This window comes from Mustela nivalis, assembly GCF_964662115.1.
Source record: "Mustela nivalis genome assembly, chromosome: X".
Taxonomy (NCBI): Eukaryota; Metazoa; Chordata; class Mammalia; order Carnivora; family Mustelidae; genus Mustela; species Mustela nivalis.
In genome coordinates, this window is record NC_139040.1 from 133,409,664 (window position 1) to 133,433,599 (window position 23,936).

General features: G+C 66.0%; 1 protein-coding gene and 1 long non-coding RNA gene across 2 annotated transcripts in view; one reads left to right on the forward strand and one right to left on the reverse strand.

Annotated features, from left to right (window-relative positions):
- The window catches only part of LOC309856065 (cohesin subunit SA-2-like), a 48,794-nt gene that overhangs the window by 4,144 nt on the left and 20,714 nt on the right, over positions 1–23,936 (reverse strand). Inside the window, exons 10-28 of the mRNA XM_082716769.1 lie at positions 22,156–22,229; positions 21,851–21,974; positions 20,836–20,934; positions 18,571–18,650; positions 15,695–15,802; positions 14,731–14,842; positions 13,941–14,055; positions 11,638–11,741; positions 10,540–10,632; positions 10,325–10,414; positions 9,512–9,718; positions 8,587–8,663; positions 8,063–8,150; positions 6,473–6,553; positions 5,724–5,816; positions 4,523–4,685; positions 3,803–3,951; positions 2,235–2,336; positions 35–186 (exon numbers count right to left, since the gene is read on the reverse strand). Coding sequence (XP_082572895.1) covers positions 35–186; positions 2,235–2,336; positions 3,803–3,951; positions 4,523–4,685; positions 5,724–5,816; positions 6,473–6,553; positions 8,063–8,150; positions 8,587–8,663; positions 9,512–9,718; positions 10,325–10,414; positions 10,540–10,632; positions 11,638–11,741; positions 13,941–14,055; positions 14,731–14,842; positions 15,695–15,802; positions 18,571–18,650; positions 20,836–20,934; positions 21,851–21,974; positions 22,156–22,229 — 2,111 coding nt within the window. The remainder of the gene's footprint in view (positions 1–34; positions 187–2,234; positions 2,337–3,802; positions 3,952–4,522; positions 4,686–5,723; positions 5,817–6,472; positions 6,554–8,062; positions 8,151–8,586; positions 8,664–9,511; positions 9,719–10,324; positions 10,415–10,539; positions 10,633–11,637; positions 11,742–13,940; positions 14,056–14,730; positions 14,843–15,694; positions 15,803–18,570; positions 18,651–20,835; positions 20,935–21,850; positions 21,975–22,155; positions 22,230–23,936) is intronic.
- On the forward strand, positions 5,730–9,413 carry LOC309856073. The gene is made up of 3 exons (XR_014307059.1): positions 5,730–5,912; positions 6,427–6,523; positions 8,126–9,413. It is a non-coding gene; the product is annotated as an uncharacterized lncRNA (long non-coding RNA).

Here is a 23,936-nt window from a genome sequence, read left to right on the forward strand (position 1 = left end):
GGGCGTTGTCACAGCACCCCGTACCAGCAGGTACCTGTGGATCAGGTGGGCTGCGTCACGGGCACGGTCAAAGCCGAGGGTGAGCGCAAAGCGGCGTGCCAACAGCCGGATGGAGTAGAAGGGGCCGCAGATGAACTCGATGGGGTCGTAGCCCATGCCATACGTGTCCACGTGCTTCTGGAATAGCTGTAGGAGCACAGGGGCCGTGGGGTCAGGGCCACCAGGGGCATGTCCCATGGACCGAGGTTCAGTCTCCCTCTACCTCCCACCACCCCCCAGAGGTAAAACAGCAGAGAGAAGGGACAAGTTCCTGGAGCACAGGGCCACCGGCCGATGACATCCAAGGGGGACAGGGCAGGGGTCCTTGGACAGCCACCTTGAGGCCGGGATACCGGGGAGCAGGGAGCAGGTGGCACAGACCAGGACGCGCCCAGGAGCCAGGAGCCTGCAAACGTCCCACGCCCACCCGTACTGCCCACGTCCCACCTGATCAGCCACAGCTCCTGTGTGTCAGATGCAACAGAAACCCCCACGAGGGGGATGGCGCTCCCGAGTTACAGGGAAAGCACACACTGAACGGGACCCACGGGGGCCTGATATGACAGGAAGGTGCCCCTGACGTGCCTTGCGCTCTGGGGAATCGGGGTCACCTCAGCGTCGTACACGCAGACCCGTTCTTGGGCCAGGAGGAAGGAGGCCGTTTCCAAAGGAACAGAAAATGACAGGAAACAGTCCAACCTAAAGGCAGACCTCAGTGTGGGGGCCAAGAGTGTGCATGGCCTGTGGAATCGGGACCAAGAAGCCGTGTTCCAGGAAAACCGTGGGACAGAGAGGGTCTGGCAAGTGTCCGCGGAGAGGCCTGCCCACCGCACCACAGGCAGAATGGCCCAAGGACCAGGAACCCACAGTGGCAGCCCGATCCCGGCCCTTCCTGACACACCCACGGAGGCTCAGCTCCCCAGAGAGAAATAAGTCCACGGCGCCCATGGCACCACGGACACCGGCAATGGTCAGCCGTGGAGGGAGCTGTGACCAGCACTGAGGACCAAAAGCAGGCCTTGCAAAGAGCTCAAGCCCGTGGGCAGCCCCAGACTCCGTACACAAAGCCAGGATCGGGCAGAGAAGGGACAGAAGCCATTGAGTCCTGAGTTGCCGCTGCCACAGAACTCCACACGGCCTCGGCGAGAACTCCCCACACGTGGACGGAAACCCCCAACACAGGCAGACACACTCGTCTGGCAGCAGAGCAGAGCACGGAACAAGCCACGTGTCCAGTCGTGGTTCCACGGATCTCGGTGAACCAGCTGCCACAGGGATGGAAGGACCAGAGTCCAACACGGGACACGCACTCACACGGTTTCGTGACAGACTGACGTGGAGAAGACAGACGCCTACCCTCAGATCAGTGGATGGTGCGGGGTGGACACCACCCTGAGGGTCACGGGGACGCCCACCCTGAGAGTCGGGGACAACCCGAGTCACCATCAGGAGACCTAGCTCACTGTGGAAGAAGACACCTGAAGGCCTCCAGGGGACAGTCCAGCCTGATGCTGGAGCCCGGCCGCTCCGTGCACAAGAGGATGGAGGGACACCCCGTCCACCTAAGCAGCCTTGGGCACATACCACGAGCTGCCGTGTGTCCCCACAACACACCCCTGACCACATCCAGTTCCAGTCCAGCAGGGAACCCATCCCAACAGTGCCGTCACCGGGCGGTGGGCAGAGCACAGAAGCCAGCTGTGCAGGACTGAATGTCCGTGGGCTCTGCCCTCAAAGTCCATAGGTGTATGCTGGGCCTCCTGGGGGCTGCTGGGGTGGTGGGGGCCTTGGAAGGTGGTTGGGAGCCGAAAAGGCCAGCATGGCAGGGCCCCCACGGTGGGGTCTCGTCCTCATACACGTCCAGAGAGAGGTTCTTGTGTTTCACCTGTGGTTACATGAGGACCCGGCAGGGGGGCCATCTGTGACCCTCTAAAGGTCTCCCCAGAACCTGAGCCCACTAGGAGGCAGCTGTGGGGCCGTAGCCTCCAGCCCCGGGAGGCATCAGGGTCTGACCAGCCCGCCACCACGAGCGGGAGTACAGGGCTCCCGAGGAGTGGGCAGTGAGGCCCAGCAAGACCCGTGCCTGGCATGTCCCCAAGCGGGCATGCCCCCCAGGGCTGGGCGACGCACTGCGGCCCGGAGCCGTGGGGACCGGTCCCAGGATGCCGTGGGCCCTTCCGGGAGAGTCCACTCACCTGCTGCAGACACAGGAGCAGGGACAGCGCGTTGCGAAGCCTGTCGTTCTGCCTCGTCCGGGTCATGGTCTCCTTGATGATGTCCCCAAAGTGATGGTAGTGCTGTGAGCATGAGGAAAGGACCGTCACCATGGAGCCAATGGACGCACCAACCCCTTCCTATGCCGCCTTCCCAAGTTGCAGACTATGGACAGCCATACAGCTCAGTCCCCGTGTCTGTGTCCCAGGAAGTTCACACACGTGGATCCTCCGAGGACTCAGCACCAGCCGGGGCCGGGGCCGGGGCCGGCAGGGAGGGCACATCCCATGGACCCGGGGAAGCTGGGGCCATCAGGCTTCCCAGACCAGGGCCCGGCTGTGCCCCCAGTGCTGGCTGGTCCTGTCCCTCAGGAGCACTCCTTCCACAGGGAGGGCAGGGCGCCCTGGGGAGCCACGGGCCGGGAGCCAGGGAGCCGAGCCTCTCAGAGCCACGCCGACCTGCCCGGGCCAGCGTGGAAGCAGCCCAAACCCAAACGTGCTACGACAGTCAGCCGCCGACACGGCCCCCGGGACACAGGGAGGCTCAGCACGTTAAGAGGTTAAGTCTCGGGAGAGGAGAGCGCCGCCCAACACACAGGAGGCAAGGGAAGACCCAGGCCAGACTGTCCTGACGGCCCACGGCACAGAGCTCAGGACCACGTGAGCTTCAAACAGGGAAAAGAGAACCACCGCCGCGTAAATAAAACTCAGAATGAAAAAGTCATCAAAGGAACGTTTTTCCCACAAATAACAAAGAGCCCATGTCTCCATCTCATTACAAGACGCCAAAAGAAGATCTTGAAACGACAATTTCTACGAATGTGACAATGACTGAATCCACCCATCCCCCACCCACCACCCACCTGTTCGCTCATCCGTCCATGCATCCACCTGGGCCACGCATCCATCCACCTACTCATCCATCTACCCGTCCACTCATCCACCCAACCGTCCATCCGTCCATCCAACCATCCATCTACCCAACCGTCCATCCGTCCACACATCCATCTGTCCGTCTGTCCATCCACCCATCCGTCCATGCAGTCATCCCTTCAGCCATCCATTCGCTCATGGAAACTTCTGGGCCTCCTTCAAGGCCAGGCCCTGAGGATCATCACTCGGGGCCCATCAAGGATCAAGTCGCGGCCCTGACGCGGCTCACGTCCCATCTCGGTGGCCACGAAAGAACGGAATGAGAGCAGCGACGGTTCACCGGACAAGACCGCAGAGTTTGAAAAGACAAGAAGTGAGGTCCCAAAGGAAGATACTTTCCGGGAGTCTGGTCTGGGGAGAGGCGTGAGGGATAGAAACAGGCTGAGGAGACGCTCCCAGGAAAGCCGCCCACGCACGCACACACGTGGGCTCACCCACGGGAGCGGTCGGAGGAAACGGGAGGACGGGTGAACGGCAGTGAGTCCGTAAGTCCGGGCACGTTCCACTCCTGTCCTCTGTTTTGGAATCTTTCTACCCTAATTCCGTGTCTTACACAGGAGAGCAGTGGGCGGGGGAGGGTGAGCTCGGGCCGCGGGGCGGGAGAGCCGGGCAGAGACCTTCAGGTAGAACTGGTAGATGTCGGCGGCCGCGCTCATCTCCAGCACGTTGCAGACGATGAGCTTACAGAACACGGCCAGCATGTTTCTCCGGTGGAACAGCTCGTGCAGCTCGTCCGCGTCCTCCTCCTTGTAAACTCTGCTGGGCCCTGCCGAGACAGCCGGCCTCTGCCGTGTCTTCCTGTGCCCGCCTGGCCCCGGCGGAGCCGTGGGGCGGGCGGGGACACGGTCCCGGGGGGCTTAGGGGTGCCAGCGTCGTCTCCGTGTACCGGTGCCGGGACGGCAGTGGCTCAGAACCAGCACTGGACGTGCAGACCCCCAGAGCGCAGGCCCAGGGCCACAGAGGAAGCACGTAGTGTCACGGGGTCCCAGGTCTTGACCACCTGGCCAGGGCTCCCCCACTCTTCGTGGCAGCATGAACCAAGGCCACACGTGCCTGGGAAATGCGGCTCCAGGCCCCAGCGCGCTCGAGCCCCCGACGAGGCTCGTCATCTCCCACCTTGAGTCTGCACAGGCCCTCCTACCGCCCGGGCTGTTCCAACGGTCCCCAACCCCCGAGGTCCCCCCGCGGTCCCCCCTACCGTTCTACCGCAGCCCCCCGCCCCCCGCCCAAGGCCATGCCCTACCCTTACTGCCCCGACCACCTCCTGCCCCAGGCCGCCCCACCTGGACCCACTCCAGGTCTCCTCCGCCCCTGCCCCAAGTTCCCGGGAGGCTGACCTGCAGCTCCGGCCTCCTCCAGGAACACGTGCTCCTTGACGAAGGTGAGGAGCTTGCACTGCAGGACGTGGTCGGGGACGAAGAACAGCAGCCCCAGGCCCGTGTCCTCCTCAGGGCCCTGGTGGCTGAGGATGAGGAGCAGGTCACACAGCAGGATGAAGGCCTGAAGGGGGCGAGGGGCTGCGGCGTGAGGGGGCACCGGCAGGGACAGGCACCCACCCCCCCAGGGACGGGCCCTGACTAGCGCCCGCAGCCGCCCAGGCCAACTCAGGGCTGGATGAGAGCCATGGGGCGGGGAGGGGCCCCCAAACACATGCGCCGTGGAACCCCAGGCCGCAAGCGGAACCCCAGAGACAGACGACACATGGGCGACACCACCACGGACAACGCCTCACAGCAGCACACGACACACATGCTGAACACAAACATCCCCGACACCCGGGCGGCGCCGCGGCACGGGCCGCGGCCGGGACCAGAGCCATCCTGGCGGGAAACCGCGGACACGGGCTTGTGACCGGCAGCGGGGAGGGTCTCCGGGCAGAGCTCAGGCCCGGGGAAGGAGCCGCACACTCAACCTCCTCAGTCGGCCGCGAGTCCGACGAGGGCGAGGTGTTACGTAAGGTAGCGGGAGAGGAAATTCGGGAATTCGGAAAATTCACACGCGCACGGGAAGAACGCAGGAGCCCCGGCGCGGAAGGCAGGAAGCGGGCGCCTGCGTCCAGCGTCCAGAAGCGCTGAGAAGAGTTTCCCCGCAGACCGGAGACGGCCCTGAAGGTTCCGTGTGCGGCAACCTCTGACACGGCGGTCGGGAGCGGACACCCGCATGTCCACCACCGCGGCACGCGGCCCGGATCGCGGGAGCGACCAGCAGACGGGTGCGCTGGTACGAACGGGCCGTGCGCGCGGGCTCCCGTGTCCCGGGGCCGTGCGCGGGCTCTGGGCTCCCGCAAACCCGGGCGAGCCGACAAGTTCACAGACGTCCGGTGCTCACACGACGCGACGATGGCCTCCCTCGAGCCCTCCCCTCATCGTTCAAGAACAAACGTCCTCATACGAGACACACACGGACAGCGGGAACCGGCGTCGCAGAAAAGCCTAACTGCCCTGACGCGCCCCAGTCCACGCCTCTGGCCTGGCTAACGTCCCCCTCCTGTTCCGCCAGCCCCGGCCGCACCGGCGAGCTTCGGAGGGACGCACGCACCTTCTCGCTCAGCACCTTGCTCTGGTGGTTCAGGTACACGCGGCACACCAGGCAGAACCTCAGCAGCCTCTTCCTCAAGTCCAGGAGCGCCTCCTGCCGGCGGACAGCGGGCGAGCAGGTGCCCCGTCAGCGGACCCCAGCGCCAGCGCCACGGACCTGCCCGCCTCGGGAGAGGAGAGCCGGCGTCAGGTACGTCCCGCGCAGACCCGTCCCCCCCCCCCCCGCCTCCCCGTCCCCTCGTCATCCCCTCCGTCCCTCGTCTTTAGCCCCAGGTCCCCTTTTCCCGTCTCCCTGCCCTCCCCCATCTTGACCCCGTGGCCCCTCCCCATCCCCCACGCCCCCCTCCCCGCTCCCTCACACCACATTCTCCCCACACGGCTCCAAACTTCCTCCCAAGGAACTCAGGCCTGCGGATTTCTGAGAAACTGTAAATATAACCCCAAAGTGTGGCTGGCTCCCAACGAAGGGACGGGCCAGCAGCCGAGGAAGGACAAGGGTCTCCCCCGGCGCGCACAGGAGCGGGTCCTCAGATCATCTGAGCCGCGCTCCCCACGGCAGACGGGCAGGCCGGGTGGCGGTGCCAGCCCAGCCCCAAGTCAGCTCTCACGTCGGAGTCCAGGAGCCCAGGCGGACCCCCGGATGACCGACGCCTGTCACGGCGGCAGAGCTGGCTCCACCCCGCTCCATCCTTCCCTCCTCACAGACGACTGCGGACCACGCGCCTGACGTCCCCCGCACCCCTCACCCACCTGGGGCGGCAGCCGGTCGGTGGCGGCGACGATCTGCCACAGGAGCGCATAGTAGGTGCACTGCAGGGCACAGTGCACAACCTGTGGGGCGCAGGGCCTGTCATGGAGGTGGGGATGTGGATGGGACACCCACCCTGGGGACACTCCTTAGCAGAGAACCCTGAGACCCAGTACCTGCCCCTCCCCCACTCGGGGCCTTTTCCCTGACCTGGTCGCTTCTTTCCCTTCAGGATCCTCTCCCTCTCCATCAGGACACTCCCCAGGTCCCGTTCCCCCCAGGATCTGCCCCCACTCAGGACCCTACGGCCCCCCCCAAGAACCCTCTCTCTCCAAGATCCTTCTCCACCAAGAATCTGCCCCACACCCCCCTGGAACCTTTCTCTCCCCTCAGGACCATTCCTCTCCTCAGGATCCTTCTCCCCACTAAGGACCCTTCACGCCAGCACGCCAGCCCCCATGCTTCCCTTCCGTCTCCTCAGGACCCTCCCCTCCCCATGCTTCGCTCCCCGCATGACAGGTCTCTTCCCTAGGACCCTCGCCCATGCTGCCCTCCCTTCAGGACCCTCCACCTCCATTCTTCCCTCCCCTCAGGACCCTTCTCTCCCATCAGAACTCATCCCCCCCCCCATGCTTCCACCTCCTCTCCACTCAGGACCCCTCCCTCTCCTCAGGACCATCGTCCCCCCCATGCTTCCCTTCCCTCAGGACCTTCTCTCCCCTCAGGCCTGTCCCCCAGCATGCTTCCTTCCCCTCAGAACCCTTCCTTTACCTCAGGACCCACCCATGCCTCCCACCCCTCATGACTCTTCTGTCTCTTCAGGACCCCCCCATACTTCCCTCAGGACGTATCTCCCTTCAGTGAACCACCCCATGCTTCTCTCCTCTCAGGACACACCCCGGCTATACTTCCCTCCCCTTGCGACCCTTCTCTCCCCTCAGGACACTCCCCCTATGCTTCCCACCCCTCAGAACACTTCTCTTCCCTTAGGACACTCCCCTATGCTCCCCTCCCCTCAGGACTCTTCACTCTCCTCAGAACCATTCCCTCCCCCATGCTTCCTTTCCCTCAGGACCTTTCCTTTTCCTCAGGAACCCCCCATGCTTCCCTCCCCTTAGATACTTTTATCTCATCAGAACTTATCCCCCCCCATGCTTCCCTCCCCTGCAGGACCTACCCCCGACTAAGCTTCCCTCCACTCAGGACCCTTCTCTCTCCTCAGGACCCTCCCCGTCATGCCTCCCTCCCCTTAGGACCTTTCTGCGCTCAGAACCATCCCCTCCCCCATGCTTCCTTTCCCTCAGGACCTTCTCTCCCTCAGGTCTGTCGCACACCATGCCTCCCTCCCCTCAGAACCCTTCCTTTTCCTCAGCCACCCCCGCGCTTCCCTCCCATTAGATACTTTTCTCCCATCAGAACTTATCCCCCCCATGCTTCCCCCTCCTCAGGACCCCCGATTCTTCCCTCCCCTCAGGACCCTTCTCTCTCCTTAAGACCCTCCCCCCCATGCATTCCTTCCCACAAGACCCTTCTCTCCCCAGAACCCACCCCTGCCCCCCGACAAGGACTCACCCGACTCCCTCCGCCCTCACCTCAGTGGGCAGGCTGCCCTGGTGCCGGCGGAAAGTCAGCAGGCTGTCCATCTTCTCATACAGATTCCAGCTGCTCAGGTCGTGTGCACTGGCCAGAAACGCACACGAGGATTTACAACTCACCCCCACCAGGAGCTCCGCCGTTCCCCAGGTGAGCCGCGAACACTGGTCAGTAGGTCTCAGAGCTGAGGGATCACCTCCCGGCAGACTGAGGGGCCACCAAGCCCAGATGGCCCAGCTGGGCTCCCTCAGTATGATGTCCCGCACCCGCCTGGTGAGGCCTTCCCCACTCCTGGGGACGCAGCTCAGAGCCCCTGATGGGCAGGATGGGCTCCCAGGTGGCCCAGAGCCACCAGGCTCACCCACAGGACACCCGCACAAAGGTCTGAGTCCTCCCCACCTCACCTGGGACACGGGGACATTTGTCTGAGTAAGGCAGCAGGCACATGGCTTGGGGGTCATTCCCAAGGGAACGAACCCAAGGGGTTGTTCCCCCGAGGGAACAGGCGCGTCGCCCCCCTCACCTGTAGAAGGCAGCCAGTCTCCGCAGCGTGGAGCAGATCCGCCCCATCTCACCGTGTCCAAGGAACAGGCCCTGCTTCTACACAGTGGGGAGAGAGCAGAGGGGGTGGTGGCGGGACACGCAGGTTCCAGGGGGGCTTCCCCAGGACACCGGACCGGCTTCGAGCCAGGCCCGTGTTCCTGCCTGCTCTGTCCCCAACTTTCCGGTAGGCAGCTCTTTGAGATCTCCAAAGGGAAACAGTGCCCCGGGCCATTCTGAGTCCAGCTCTGCAGGAAACGAAGGGGACCAGAGGACACCCCCAAAGACGCGTAGGCTGCAGAAGAAGGACGTCGGGATCTGAGACCTCCCACCTCCACACACTTGCCTCACATCCCTGCCAAGAACCTGCCACAGGGAATACGCTTCTCCCTTGACAGCGGAGAGAACAGACACAGAGGCGCGTCGCTGACCTGCGGCACCCCACAATCGCGGCAGGCCCAGGTTCAAGAGCAACCTGGAGTCCTGCCTGTGGAAACAAGCAGAGCGTCACAAGCAAGGTGCCTCCGTCAGGGCCGGACGCCAGGCCCACAGGCCACACGGCCCTCAGCCCGTCTGTGTCAATAAAGTTTTACTGGAACGTGGCCCAGGGACGCGCTGTGTCTGTTGCTCTCGGACCACCAGCCCAGTACAGGAGGGCCCACCAGGCCAAACGTGTTTACGACGCGGCTCTTCACAGAAACCATCTGCCCGTCAAGTGCAGACCGGGCAGCGGCTCTGGCAGGCTGGTCTTCCGGGGGCTTATGGGGCTCCCGCGGAGCGCAGTGGAACCCTGAGTCACCCGCCCGCGCGCGTTCCCCCTCCCGTCACAGGGCCAGCGAGACCAGCTGGGGCTCCCACAGAGAACCCCACGCCCGCGTCCACCCCTGCGACCGACCCCCGGCCTGCACCTCGTGTTGGATGAACACGTCCAGCAGCGGGGTGAGCGCGTCCACCAGCATGTCCACCAGCCGGCTGCAGGCGGGGGCGGCCTGGCCGTGCGCGGAGCGCCCCTCATCGCAGTACGTGCCGTAGGCGCGGGCGCAGGCCTCCAGCACCGCCACGTCCGAGTGCCGCTGCACCAGGCAGTCCAGCTCCAGCAGCGCCGCGTCCAGGTACTGCAGGGGGGCCGAGGGGACAAAAGACCTGGTCGGGGGGCGCGGTGCGGGGTGGTGAGAACAGGTTGGGGGTTGTGACCTCGAGAAGGAAAGGTCAGGAGATGGGCAGGAAGTCAGGTGGGTCGGGGGTTGAGAGAAAAGGTCACGAGCATGAGGAAAAAAGGTCGGAGGTCGTCGCGGGAACCGCCAGGAGTCACAGGGTTGAGAGACGATAAAGGGTCCGGGAAAAGGTGATCAGGGGTCAGTGGGGGGCAGGGATCGTACGGGTCAGGGGAAAGGTCAGGGCGGCATGAAAGGCCCCGGGGTTTGGGAGAAGATCCATCCGGGCGAGCGGAGCAGCTGCCGTGCAGGGGGGGGGGCACGGCGCCACGAGGAGGAGGTCAGAGACCTGCACGCACGGGGGCCTGGACCCTGTCGCAAGAGCGCGTGATGGCCCAGACCCGCAGGGCGGAGAGCAGGACAGCAGCCCGACGCCTGAAACTCCAGGGAGATGGCGCGTGGCCCCCACGCCGGAACCCGATAAGGGGTGGGGCAGGGACCCTGAGCAGGAGGGGTGCGGCTCCACACGCGGAGTTCAGGGAGCAGGAGCGGAGCCCTGCGACGTACCGAGCCCAGGCCGTCCGTGTTGTACACGTCCAGGTTGCAATACTGTGGGATCTGCAGGAGGGGGGTCACCTTCTCTTTGTCCGCTGCAAACTGCCCAGAGAGCAGGCGTGAAGCGGAGCCCCCCGGGCCTCCCCTCGCCGCTGCAGCCTCCTGGCCTGCCCTGGAGCTCCCCCAGCCTCCCCGGGCTCTCAGCCTCGGCCCTTCCCGCTCGGCACCTTGGAGAGCAGCCGGGGCAGCACCTTGGCCAAGTGTCGGCTCATGTTGGCGTGCTCACGCCAGCGGCGGGTCCCGTCCACCTCCCGGGTGGCCTGCAGGCAGAGCATGCGTGGCCTGAGCCCACGACGGACCCACGTGAGTCCCACGGCGGCCGTGGGACCTGCTCCCACGTGGCCAGGTCATACCCAGGCAGAGCTCCCCCCAAATCAAGGATAAAGCTCTGGACGACTACTCGGGTTTTTGTTTCCAAGGAAGTGCTGCCCACGCAGGGACGCCGTCAAGAACTCAGCGGCCTCCCCCAAGGTCACACCTCAGGGTGGGACCCTTATCTAGTGGCACGTGTCATAAAACGGAGATTAACACACACAGCTGGATGTGTGCACAGAGGAGAACATGACAGCCAAGGGAGGACAGACGCAGAAGTAGGAGGGACTCAACCAGAGCCCAGGGCCACCGGGAGCCTCAGCACCTGGAAAAGGCAGGGAGAACCTTCCCCTGCAGCCTCAGGCGGGAACACAGCCCTTTTTGCCTTGATTTCAGAGGTCCTGCCCCGCTGGGACCTCAGAGGTCCTGCCCTGCCTGGATCTCAGACTCTGGTCTCCAGAGCGGGGGCACCATGTATAACTCCTGTGGTGTTTAAGTGCCCTGGGGTGTGATCTTTTGTCCCAGCAGCAGCAGAAGCTCACACGGAGGCCAATCAAAGGCTGGCCAACAAGCAGCGACATCCAGAGAGAACACGGCGTAAGGACGGCTGTGGCATGCTCTCCCCGGGGAGGCAGACGGCAGACACAGGACCCAGCGGGCACAGGGCTCGGTAGCCAGCAGGAGGGGTGCACCGCAGCTGCGAGGCGTGGCCAGCGACACCTACCTGGGTGGCCAGGAGTCCCGCCCGCACGGCCAGGGGCCAAGTGAGCAGTCAGGGTGACAAGCACAAGGCGGAAGCAGCAGCAAGCGGCTCTCGGGGCCACGCGGGCGGGGGGCACTGCGAGGCGGAGGCGGGAGCGGGCGCCCACAGAGCCCTGGCAGGACAGCCACAGCAGAGCGCTCAGCACAGGGGACGGAGAGCACCAAGGCAGGGGGCAGGGGGTGGCACTGACTTTCTTGCCCAGGCGCCGGCCGGCAGGCGGACGCCCCTCCGCAGCTTGTCGCACGGCGGCCACGAGGATCTCAATCAGCACTCTCTCCTGCTGGCCTGTCAGGGCTGCGGGGAGACCGCGCTCACTCAGCCCCCTCTGGCCGCCCCAGACGCAGAACCCTCTGGGGAGACGTGCCGCTCGGACAGGCCTCGGTGAGCCCCGCAGGGGCTCAGAGCACGTGGGGAGCGCGGCCAGGCTCCTAGGCACAGCAGAGCCCCGGCAGAGGTCACAGACTCTGGGACCCGCAGAAGACAGCAACCAGGGCCCGGCCTTCGCTCCAACTGCCCACAAAGCAAACCACCGTTGGCCCGGTCACCTGCATGTGGGGCTCAGGGCAGTCCTCCCTGGGGCTCCCCGGCCACTGTCCCAATATCCCGGGACTCAGGTCTGAAGCCATCCCGTCGAGGGGACAGTCTGTGCACCGGCTGTTGTGCGGAAACTGTAACTCCTCATCACAGCCACCAGAATCTCAGAATGGGATGCAACTTACGGGAAAAAGGGGTGGCCCTAAATTCAATGCCTGGTGTCCTTGTAAGAGAAAGAACAGGAGACCCACACAGAGGAGAATCCCCGTGAGGACGGAGGCAGAGGTGGGAGGGACGCGGCCTCCAGCCCAGGGATGCCTGGAGCCCGGAAGCTGGAGGAGGCAGGCAGGACGCCCTCCTGGCGCCTCCGGAGGGAGCACGGCCCTGCCCCGCCTGGACCCCAGTGGCCGTGTCCTGCCTCGCCTGGACCCCAGCACCCCCGCCCCGCCTGGATCTCGTCTCCAGAGCTGGCGGAGGATGGATTCTGGTTTCAGCCACCAGATTGGAGGGAATTTGCCGCAACGACTCTGGACCTTCCCATGGGGGTCCTCCTGTCCTGTGTCCCACATCCTAAACGTGGTGCCCTTCTGAGCCCAGGTACAGCCAAGCCTCACACAACAGAGACCACGGCTGGGCCCCAGACGCTTGGGTCCGAGGAGAGGAGGCATCCTCACGATAAAGAAAGACGCCCCTTCAGGGACCCCAGGGAGCAGGGCTGAAGCTGCTGGTCCCGCCCAGGAACGTGACGGGCCTCGACGCCTGAGGTGTGGCACTGGGACTCCTGCTGTGACCAGAGGAACCAGTGGGCGCAGGGATCATGTCTGCAGCGTGGGGCCGGGGCCGGGGGCATCTCGGCGTGGCGGGACTGTGGCTGGGGCGTGGAGGACCCTGTCGGAGGCGGGGGCAGCTCCTTGCAGGTGCCGTCGGAGGGCCAGGGTCTCAGAGGCATGGGGGAAGGGGGTCCCAGCGGCTGGGGGGCTCGTTCACCAGGCACTCTGCCCACGCCGCACCCTGACTCTGGGGCCAGGCTTGGAGCTTCCGTGGCTCTTCCAGGAGAGCAGCCTACGGCTCTCGTCCTACAGACCCCCGGCCAGCGACCATGAACCACGTCCTACAGACCCCCGGCCAGGGACCGTGAACCACGTGCTGTAGACCCCCGGCCAGGGACCGTGAACCACGTCCTACAGACCCCCGGCCAGGGACCGTGAACCACGTGCTGTAGACCCAAGGACCTGTCACCCCAGGAAAGCGTGGCACATGCCCCTCCCCCCAGCCAAGCACTCAAGGAGCAAACACAGCACAGGAGGCGTTCCAGGCCCGTTGCACCACGTGCTGCTAGCGGGCGTCACAGACAGCACAGGAGGGCCCCCGCGGGGTGGCGGGGATGACGGGACAGGGATTGTGCAACACGAGGTGGGGAGAGGAGGAACTGGGACAGGGATGATGGCCACAAGGGAACCGTGGGACACGGGGACGGAAGGACACGGAGCACGGGACAGTGGGAGATGGCGATGGTGGGACCTGGGGGCGGGGCACAGGGACAGTGGGACACGGGGGACAGCAGGGCACAGAGATCGTGGGATATGTGGGTCGGGGACAGTGGGACGCTGAGACCGTGGGACACGGAGGAGAGAACAGTGGGACGTGGGAGACAGGGACGGCGGCACATGGGGATACGGACCGTGGGACACACGACAGCGGGAGGTGGGGGCAGTATGTGAGCATGGGGACAGCGGAACGCGGGACACCAGCACACAGGGACAGTGCTACGAGAGGGTGGGGACAGTAGGACACGCATACGGCAGGACGTGGGGGGTGGGGGACAGCAGGACGTAGGGGGACAGTGAGACACGCGGCGGGGAGGCGGGTGGGGGACGGTGGGCCTGGCGGGCACGGCAGGGAGGCCGGCGGGACACGGCCCTGGTCCACGACTCCGAGCAGGCTTGTGGCCACGCTCACCTTGGCGCCCGCCGCGGGGCTCCAGCAGCAGGGCCGTCATGCACTCCCAGTTCCGGACCAGGGCGGGCGCTGCCTCCCACAGGCCGTCCACCAGGTACGGGACGTGTCTGTGGAACTGATAGGGACGTGCCCAACACGTGAGGTCATAGAATGTGGAAGCAGGACACGCGATGACACGGGCACAGAGGTCACGTGATGAACACAAGGGCCAAGGAGAACACAGTGAGGACGGCCACTCAGGGTCAGGAGGGTGTGGTGAGGGTGATGCCACGGGGAGGGAGCACACGGAACGGGGACCCAGGACTGAGGACACCGGAGGACACGGCAGGGGAGGACATAGAACGAGGACCCAGGACGGAGGACACGGCAGGGAGGACACGGGATGACGACGGGGCGGGGAGCACGCCCAGTGACGAGCACACGGGACAGGGAGGCACCTGTGGACACGGACAGGGAGGACACGGGGCTGACGCAGGGCAGGCAGGTCACACGACGACAACACGGGGCGAGGAGGTCAAGTAATGACACCGGCAGGAACGGCTTCCTTCCAACCTCCCACGTGTGGTCCCGTGAAGACACATGCGGACACCGACCCAGGGACGTGACTCCCACGTGCCCAGAGCCAGGGTCGTCCACACGGGAGCCAAGCCCCTTGCCGGCCCAACACAGGATGCGGGCGTGCGACACAGGATGCGGCACGGAACGCGGGGCGCAGGCACAGGACACGAGTCTGGGCCCCGCACGTGGCTCGGACATCCTGCCCCCGGACCCCACGCGGCCAGGCCCTCACCTCGCCCTGCAGGTAGAAGTCGATGAGCGCCTTCATGTTCTGGAGATTTCTATCGAACTCGTCCGGGGGCTCTTGAGCAAAGAAACCTTCGTGGGGTGGAGGGGCCAGGAGCCTACGGAGATCAGAGACAGTGACCCCGGTGCTGGCGTGGAGGGGGACCCCGTGCGCCTGGCTGGGCCCCAGGTCTCGCGGGGCCGGGCCAACTGCACTCCAGTGCACTCCTCTGCACACACTGTCCACAACGACCCGGGGAGTGGGAAGAGCAGGGAGCCACAGGGACAGGACGCAGACCGCGGAGGAAAGTTCTCGAGCTGACTTCGGTCTGTCCGAGCGGACTGTCAGCTCGGGCCACCACCGGGGACGGAACCACAACCAGACGCCCCCCACCCCGTCACTGCACCTCAAACCCCAGAGGACCAGAGGCGGGGGACCTTCACCTGAACGCAGACCCACCCGTGAGGGCAGGACGGCCAGATGGCCCAAGAGGCCCCTCAGGGGTATGGAGCATGCTTCGGGGGGCCTCGGGGGGCTTCACAGGACCTCAGAGGGGCGCAGGGGGCCTCAGGGGGCTTCAGACCCTCAAGGGACCTTCAGGGCACCTCAGGGGCAGGGGCCACTACCACTTCCTCAAACCAATCCGCGTGTGCATGTGCGTGCAACACGGATCAAGCTGGTCCGCTCCCACACATGTGCCACGCTCTGGGTCACCGCGTCCTTCTGTCTCGCGCTCGTGTGCACCCCACTGTCTCCCCTGGGGCCCCACACCTGCCGTCCTGTCTAAGCCCCGGTCACAGGCCCTGCTGTTCTCTGGGGTCCTGGGGCCTCCTCCTACCATCCCCATCTGCAGATCTGCCGCTGGTGGGACACGGGACACGGGACGGGGACCCCACCTCCAACATCACGGTGACATCACGGCCCTGGAGACACCATCAGGGGCCGCAGGGGGGCCAGGCACCTGCCTTACCTCTTACAGATGAGTTCGCCTGCGGCGGTGGCCATGGGCCTGTAGGCCGCGTACACAAACTGGAAGAGGAAGACGTACTCCATGGCGGAGAACACGCCCACGTAGTGCCTGCGGGAGACGCTCGTGAGCCCAGGGCCTGCACAGGGCTTTGCCACATACACGGAGCTTGATTTACCACACGGAGCTCTGCTCTCGGGGCTCTGCCACACAGACCTGTGCCCCTGGGGATCTGCCACATGGACCTGTGCCCCCAGGGCTCTGCCACACACACCTGTCCCCGAGAGCAAACGGAGGTTCTTTGTTGGGCCAATGGCACCGACCTCAGCTTCCGCGAGAGGTGGCCCCTCTGGAATCCCAATCAGCCTGAGCTCACCTGGGGCAGCCCATGTCCCCAGATGTGAGCTGAGGCCACATGAGACTGCCACGTGAGCAGGATTCCTGGAGAGTCCCGCCTCCTACAGGGCCTCTAGGGTTAGGGTTGGTTCCTTCCCCTCCAGCCGCCCATGAGCCCCAAACTAGGGGAAATTCTGAGTCCTCTCCTGCGTGTGCACCTGGGCCACCTATCAGCCCAACCCTCCGCCCTCCGAGCAGCTGTGCACGCAGAGGTCCACATGGAGGAGCAGCAGACGTCCACGGGCACCCATGGGGGGAGCAGCTGGGGGATGTCGGTGGAGACACCACCAGCGTAACCCTGTGTCCAAACACATCCACTCAACCCACGCCTGACCCCAGCACAGCGGACTGACGGCCAACGCGGCTCCGTGGGCATTCCCAGACCCAGCAGAAACGGGGCAGGCCGCCTATGTGCCTCGCTGTCTGGGCTGAGTGGAGGTGGGAGGCCCCCAAGGACACGGGAGCCCCAGACGAGGGACTGGGACAGCTGCGCTCACCCTTGCACACTGTACCTAAGGAGCACATTCGCTGGGTCCACATCAGCCCCATCCAAACCTCAAGTCCCAAAGCCACGCGCTTCTGCCCCCGAGGCTCCTCCCACGACCGAGCCCAGTCATCGGCCGCCCGCCCACGGACTCAGGCCAAGGTGTGGCCCCAAGACCAGGCACTTGGCTCGACAAGGCCCCCAAGGCGCTGGCAGCAGTGTCGTCAGAAGGCCTGGGAGCAGGATGGTCAAGGGCGACAAAAGATGGGTATCCCGGCTGGGGGTAGGGCCCAGCAAACACACACTTCCTCCTCTTTGTGGGCTACACGCCTTCGACAGGTGAGACACGGCACACCTCCCTGGGCAGGACAAGCCGCTTCGCCCCCGTGCAGATCTCTGCAGGGAACTCCTCACAGGCTTTCTGGAATCAGGCGTACGGTGCCCCCTGCCCCACCACGAATAATCAGGTCGACACGATGCTCCCGCCGCTGCCACTTCCTCACAAAACCAGGTGGCTGCCGACAGCCGGCCCCGCGCACACCCTCAGCGCTGGGAGGGAACCCCTCCCACGCGGACAGCTTAAGCCAAAGCGCCCGCTCTACACGCCCCGGGGCCACCTGCCACGGTCCAGGCCCATCCGCTCGGCCGCCCACGAGCCACACCACGGGCTCCATCCCCAGCTCACACACACACGTCCGGGGACGTCCCAGCTCCGGGATCCTGAGCCAACGCCCCCGAGGAGCCTCCCTCCAGATGCACATGTCCCCGCATCTCCTGTCGGGTCCGTCTCCCTGGAGGACCCTGACGGACACAGCAGCCGTGGGAAGACCAAGGACAGGCCATGCCGCCACCCTGGGCCACCCAGGCTGCACGGGACAGGAGACAGAGGCCACCGCCCCGGGGTCCACGCTGCTCTCCGTACGGGTCCAACTCACACTACGCCAACTGCCACCTGCCTGCCGCTCCTGGATGCGGGCGTCTGGCCAGGTGCCGGCAGAGCCGGGCACTCGTGGGACCACAGCGCAGCATGAGGAAGCCCCGTGCCCGGTCTCCAGCTGGGACAGTGTCCCTCTGGGCTGCAGTGGGAGGCAGCGCTGCATGAAGGTCCAACGTCCACCTGGTCCCCCTCTGTCCTCAGCACAGAGCAGACCGATGGCACCGCGGGCAGGCCCCAGCCTTCGGGGCTCAAGATGTCCCCACAGCACTCGCCCGGGCATCTATGCATGGGGGCCAAGCAAAAGGTCGTGTCCCCGTGCCCCGTGCCAGACACAGCTGACATCAACATATGACACGTGACTCACTGAGCAAGGAGATGCGTCGTGCAGTTGGGGGACGTCCGAGGGAACAAGAGCCCATCGTCCCAGCCTAAGTGCTGCCAGGACCCACGAGTTTCCAGAGCATTCTGCCGGCCCGGCCACTGGTCACCACCTCCGAACATCAGCCCCTCGGCACCCCCAGAGCCTTGACCCAGACCCAGGAGCCGACGGGAGAAGCCGGGACTCTCAGAACCCCAACTGCTGAGGGCCCAGCCAGGCCCGGTCTGACCTTACAGGTGACCCCGCGGGCCCTCCCCACGGACGGCCAACAAAGACGCTGGAGGCAGCGGTCTCTAACCGAGCCAAAGCGCAACGCACCCGAACACAAGAGCAAAGGCACGGCAAGGGCTCCTTAGCCACAGGCGCTCCGCCAGCCTGACCCCACGGCCTCCCCCTCCGCGTCCAGCAAGCCTGGTAGCTCCGGGCCCTGCACAGCCAGTGGGGGTCGGGGTGGGGCACGGCATGGGCGTGATGACGTCCCACCGGCGGGGTGCGGGAACCTCCGGCCGGCAGGGGCACAGAAGGGGCGCGGGGACCTCCGGCCGGCAGGGGCACGGAAGGGGCGCGGGGACCTCCGGCCGGCAGGGGCACGGAAGGGGCGCGGGGACCTCCGGCCGGCGGGGGCACGGAAGGGGCGCGGGGACCTCCGGCCGGCGGGTGCGCGGCGCAGGCAGGCGACTCACTCGGACACGAGCCGCAGCAGCTGCATGCACTCGGACGCGATCTCCGGCTGCCTGTCCTGCGTCATCGACAGGATCCGCTTCTGTGGAGAGACCCCGAGACGAACAGGCTTCGCTGCAGCGCCGTCCGTGGGACCCCGGGCACCACGACCCCCACCCACAGGGCGGGCTGCCCCTTCAGAGGCACCGGACAGCCCGAGTCAGCCGCCAGCACACGGCCTGGCACGGATCGCCCAGAGGCCAGGGCCACCAGGCCCACGCGGACGGCACCAGCAGCACCCTCTCCCCACCCCCAGCACAGCCGGCCCCGCGGCCCCCGGACTTGGGGCTGGCTCATGGGTGGGGGGCAGATGTCCTCTCCCTGCGGCAGCACGGAGCCGTCGGGGCTGGGTCGTGACCTCGCGCAGGCGTGCAGCTGTGCCTTCGCTGCCCTGAGACTCCAGCCCCCGCCTCCAACCGGTGCGGACAAGTGTCCCCGGATGTTCCCAGTGTCCCCAGCTGTCCCCGCCGGTACAGACGGACCGGGACGGGGAATGCACACACAGACGCTGAAGCCAGAAGCCCAGGGCCTCCAGGGTTAAGGGAAGCGCTGCCTGGTCGCCTCCACCAGCTCCGCAGGCCAAGCAGAGTCGCCCAAAGACGGCTGTCCACATCCCAGCCCCGCCCGGGGTGGCAGCTCCATAGAACGTGTCCCCATCCAGGCAACGAGACGACACGTCGCTCCTTTCCTATGAGGCGCAGCGGACAATGCGGCATGACCTCCACCCCACACATGGCGGTGGGTCCCAACCGGCTGACGCACGGGGTTGGCAGCACGCTGTCCTCCTCCGTGGGGACGCGCCACCACCCCCAGGAGGCCCTCCGTTCCCCGTGGGCACTGGGGCATCTGTTGCTGGGCTTTTGGCCTCCACTCAGTGCTCTCCACCTGTTGATTCTACGTTTCCCACAGACACGGTGAACCACCACGTGGAAGTGAGGACCACGGGGCAGGGCACATGGTTGTCCCCAAAGTGAGGACCACGGGGCAGGGCACGCGGTTGTCCCTAGAGCCGGCAGATGTGATACGGCCGGACCGGAGACCCCATCTCCAAACATGGCCACACATTGCCCCACAGGGCTCACGGAACCAGGACCAGGAGCTTCTGCCACCCGGACACAACCGTGCCCTTCGGGGCTCAGGACGTGCTGTCCCAGGTCCGCCCCTCGCACGGCACGGTTTTCAAGCTGCGCGGCCGTGGGCAACGGTGGGCGGTGTGGGACAGGCAGCACGGGGCCTGGTTTTAAGCAGAGAAACGTGCCACTTATACCCACGCAGCAGCCCTCACCCCCTCGTGGGCAGGGGCCTCCCTGCACCCAGAGGCAAGGCGCGTCCTGAGGTCCCACACAGCGGAGGACTGGGCGCCCATCTTTCCCTGGCTCCCACTCTTCCTCAGGCGTCAGATCCCTCTTCCGGGGGCCTCCGCGTCCTGGACGTGCTCCGAGGGCAGGGGAGACGTCTGTACACACGGGCACGTGTGGCCCTGTTTGGTCTGCCTTGCTGGCTTCCGGTCAGACTCCGCTGGGGACCCTGACACGGCCAAGGAACACTTGGTTCCCCCGACACCCCCAGGGATGAGATGCCCCACTGGGCGGCCCCCGCCATGCGGCCTGGCCCTCCACGTTCCCTGGCCACCTCCGAGGCCCCCCTCCCGTCCAGCCATGGGTCCCGGGGTGGGGTCCTCGACCGACCGACAGTTGGCCATCCTGCACAATGGGTGGTGGGATCTCAGAACAGCGTCCTGGGTGACGGCGGGGCCCCCAAACTCAGGAACAAAGCGGGTCGCACCCGCACGTCATCCCAGGAACCTGACTACCGACCCGCAGTCCGGGAGCAGGTCTGAACCTCTGCGAGGGGTCCCCGGACCCAGCAAAGACGTGCTCCCCTGCCAGAATGGTGGGCGCCGAGCCCTCCCACTCCTGCACCAACAGGTTAGAGGGCAGCACCCCAACCAGTCCGCTCGGGGTGTGCCTGTGCTCCAACCTCAGCCCCGCACGCAGAGAACCCAGCTGCCGGGGCCACGTCACCCGGTGGCCTGTGAAGCGTGAGTGCTCGGCCCCGGGCTCGGACCCCAGAGAATCTGCAGCTCCCGAGCATCGGGCTGAGACGCGCTGGCACTCGGCCAGCAAACGGCTGCCGGACGTCCACATGTCCACCGAGAGGCTCGGGGACGGGGAGACCGGGCGGCGGCCGGCGGAGGAAGCAGCCTCAGAGAGGAGACACTCACGCACCTTGAACTTGTAGAAGAAAAGGCCCAGCTTCATGGCCGACTCCCTCTTCTCGTAGAGCGCCTTCAGGGCCAGGATGCACTTCATGCGCACGCTCGCGTCCTGCGGCAGAGAACGGGCGCCGGTCACCGCGCAGGGCAGCCTCCCCGCACGCGCTCGGACGGGAAGGGCCACTTCCACGACACTGCAGACCGGCCCCCGGCCCACAGCATTCCAGGCGGGACACAGGGGTCTGCGGCCCCACCCGTGCGGAAACACGCCTGCTGGGGTCTGCACGGGGCGGCCCCCAGTCCCACGTCGAAACCCTCACCCCAGGACCTCAGCACGGGGCCGTACGTCGTGTGGGGCCCTCAAAGAAAGGATTCGGCTGGAAAGCGAGTTCGCGGGGGGCGGGCGAACCCACAGGACTGGGTTCCTCACGAGCAGAGGGCAGCAGGACGCAGACACGCACGGAGGGACGACCCCGTGAGGACGCGGGGAGAGGACAGGTCCACGAGCCAGGGAGAGAGGCCACGGGAGAAGCTGCCTTGGTCCCGCCTGGGTCTCATACTCCCAGCCTCAGCCCTGCCTGGGTCTCAGACCCCCAACTTCAGCCCTGCCTGGGTACCGACTCCCAGCCCCCAGGACTGAGAGGAAGGAACAGGTGCTATCTGTGCTGCCCGGTCTGGGCTGTCTGTGTGGCCCCACGAGCTAACTCCGTGCCCACAGCTGAAACCGCTTTGAGCATCTGTATTGGATTTTCCCCCCAAGGCTCCATGCCCAGCATGGGCTCAACCTCCAGACCCCAAGACCAATAGTCCCGCCTTCCCCGGACCGACCCAGCCCGGCACCCGCGCAAGACTTTGGTTTTAAGCAGAGAAACGTGCCACTTGTACCCACGCAGCTAGCAACGTCTCATCTTCTGAGACGTCGTCCGGTGTGGACGCCGCTCCTCTCCGTTGTGGGAGTGAGAACACGACGCACGCTCAGAACGGACCCGGGGCTTAGAGTTAGGGGCGGAGCGGCGGGGCCCGCGCACCTTGTCGTACAGCATCCAGCCGATGTACTTCAAGTAGTTGTTGTCCAGGAACAGGTCTGGGTACAGCCTGACCCAGCAGCCCAGCTCCCCCATGCAGATCACACGGATGTCCGAGCTGATGTCACTGAGAAGCGAAGCAACCGCGTCACCGACGGCCACGTACCATCACCCCCACGGTGGGGTCACGCGTCTGTGTGATGCCGAGCGAGGCCGAGGCACGGCCTGGGTGACGGGACGTGCAGGGAAGGCAGGGCCTGGGTGACGGGACCCGCAGGTACACGCATGGCACCGAGGCCCACCCTTACCGGTAGCGGGGCACAAACGTCCTTTTGAAGAGCGCACAGATAATGTTGTCGATGGCCACGGGCTTGTTCTGGAACTGCAGGAGCAGAAGCGCAGACGTGTGGGCCGGGAGCGGGCGTCTGCGGCCTCCGGGCAGCTGCGGCGGGTGCGCGGGAAGCCGGCACGCGGGAAGCCGGCACGTGGCCTCCGGGCGGATCGCCCCTTCTCAGGCATCTGAGTCCTGCACACACACACGTGCGCGCACAGCACCGCGGGCCACCCCGCCTGCCCGGGTCGGAGCCCGCCGTGCCGCTGCACGGGCCTACAGGGCAGGGATGAAGCGGTGAGGCGGGAGAGAGGGTGTGGATGAGGGACATCGGGGAAGGGGTGAGGCAGAGGCAAAGGCTCGGGGGCTAAAGGGGGGAGGTGGGTTGAAAGGTCGGGGAGGTTAGGAGGCCAGGGGCGGGGGTACAGGGGTGCCGGCTGCGGGCAAACACGCGAAGGGGAAGGAGTCAAGGGTGGGGAGCAGGGGTGAAGTTGGACGGAGCCATGGAATGGGGGCTGGGCGTGACGGGTCTGGGGTCAGCACGGGGGATGAAGGGTGCAGGGTGAGGGGCTTGAAGGGGGGAGGGGTGGGGTGACTGGACCGGGGTCTGGGGGACAGGGTGACGGGGTGACGGGTGATGGGGGAGGGGTGAAGGGGTTACGGGGGATGGGCTGACAGGGTGAGGGTGGGGCGAGATGCAGGGGTGAAGGGTGACGGGGTGAGCAGTGGCGTGAGGGGGGAGTGACGGGGTGCCAGGGTGAGAGGCTGGGGTGGGGAGGGGGCCGGTGAAGGACAGGGGTTGGGGGCAGGAGTGAAGACGCCACGGGCTGAGGGCTGGGCGTGCAGGGGGACGGGGGGACGGGCTGAGCGTGAAGAGGGAACGGATGAGGGGTGGGGGCGGAACCACAGGGGTGACAAGACAACGGGAGAGCGGGAACAGGGGGGAACAGGGGGACGGGGTGAGAGGTGGGTGTGACGGGGCACAGGGTGGGGGCGGGGGGACGGGGCCGAGCGGTGGGGTTGGGGACAATGGATGTATGGAGCAGGGGACGGGGGAAGGGGTGTTGGGATGGGGGCAGGGGGCACATGTGCAGGTGAGCCGCAGGAGGGGACGGGGGGGGGGGGATGGGGACGGTGGGGTAGGGGTGAAGGGGGGAGCCGGTGAGGGCAGGAGTGAATGGGTGAGTGAGGGCGGGGGCCGGATGAAGGGGTGCAGGCGAGGCGTCGGTGGGGAACAGGGCAGGGTCGGCGGGCTGCACCTGTGCAGGGGCACCCAGCAGGGCAGGGGCCACGGTCCTCGCGGATGGGTTTCGGAGCCCCATGCACGTAGATGTCCCCAGAAGGGGACCCCCTGTGCGCCGTGGTGCAGGCAGGGGACCAGAGGACGCGGAGGAGGGACACAGGGACACGGCAGAGGGACACAGGCACACAGCAGGTGCAGGGGGGGAGAGTACAGAAGGCGGGGAGAGATCAGAGGGCCGAGGGACACAGAGGGCGCAGAGGAGGGACCCAGGGGACACGGAAGACGAGCACAGAGGTCGCGGAGGAGGGACACAGAGGGCAAGGTGGGGGTCAGAGGGCGGGCGGGGCACACAGAGGACACAGGAAACGAGGTCTGTGTGCGCTGAGACCTCAGGGACAGCAGAACAGAAACGTAGCGGAGCCAGAGGCGTGGAGTCCGCCTGAGAGTGTCCAGGGGTCCCCGGGGATGCCCCCACAGGAAGGCCAGGGGGACCTGGAGCCCGGATGCGGAACCAC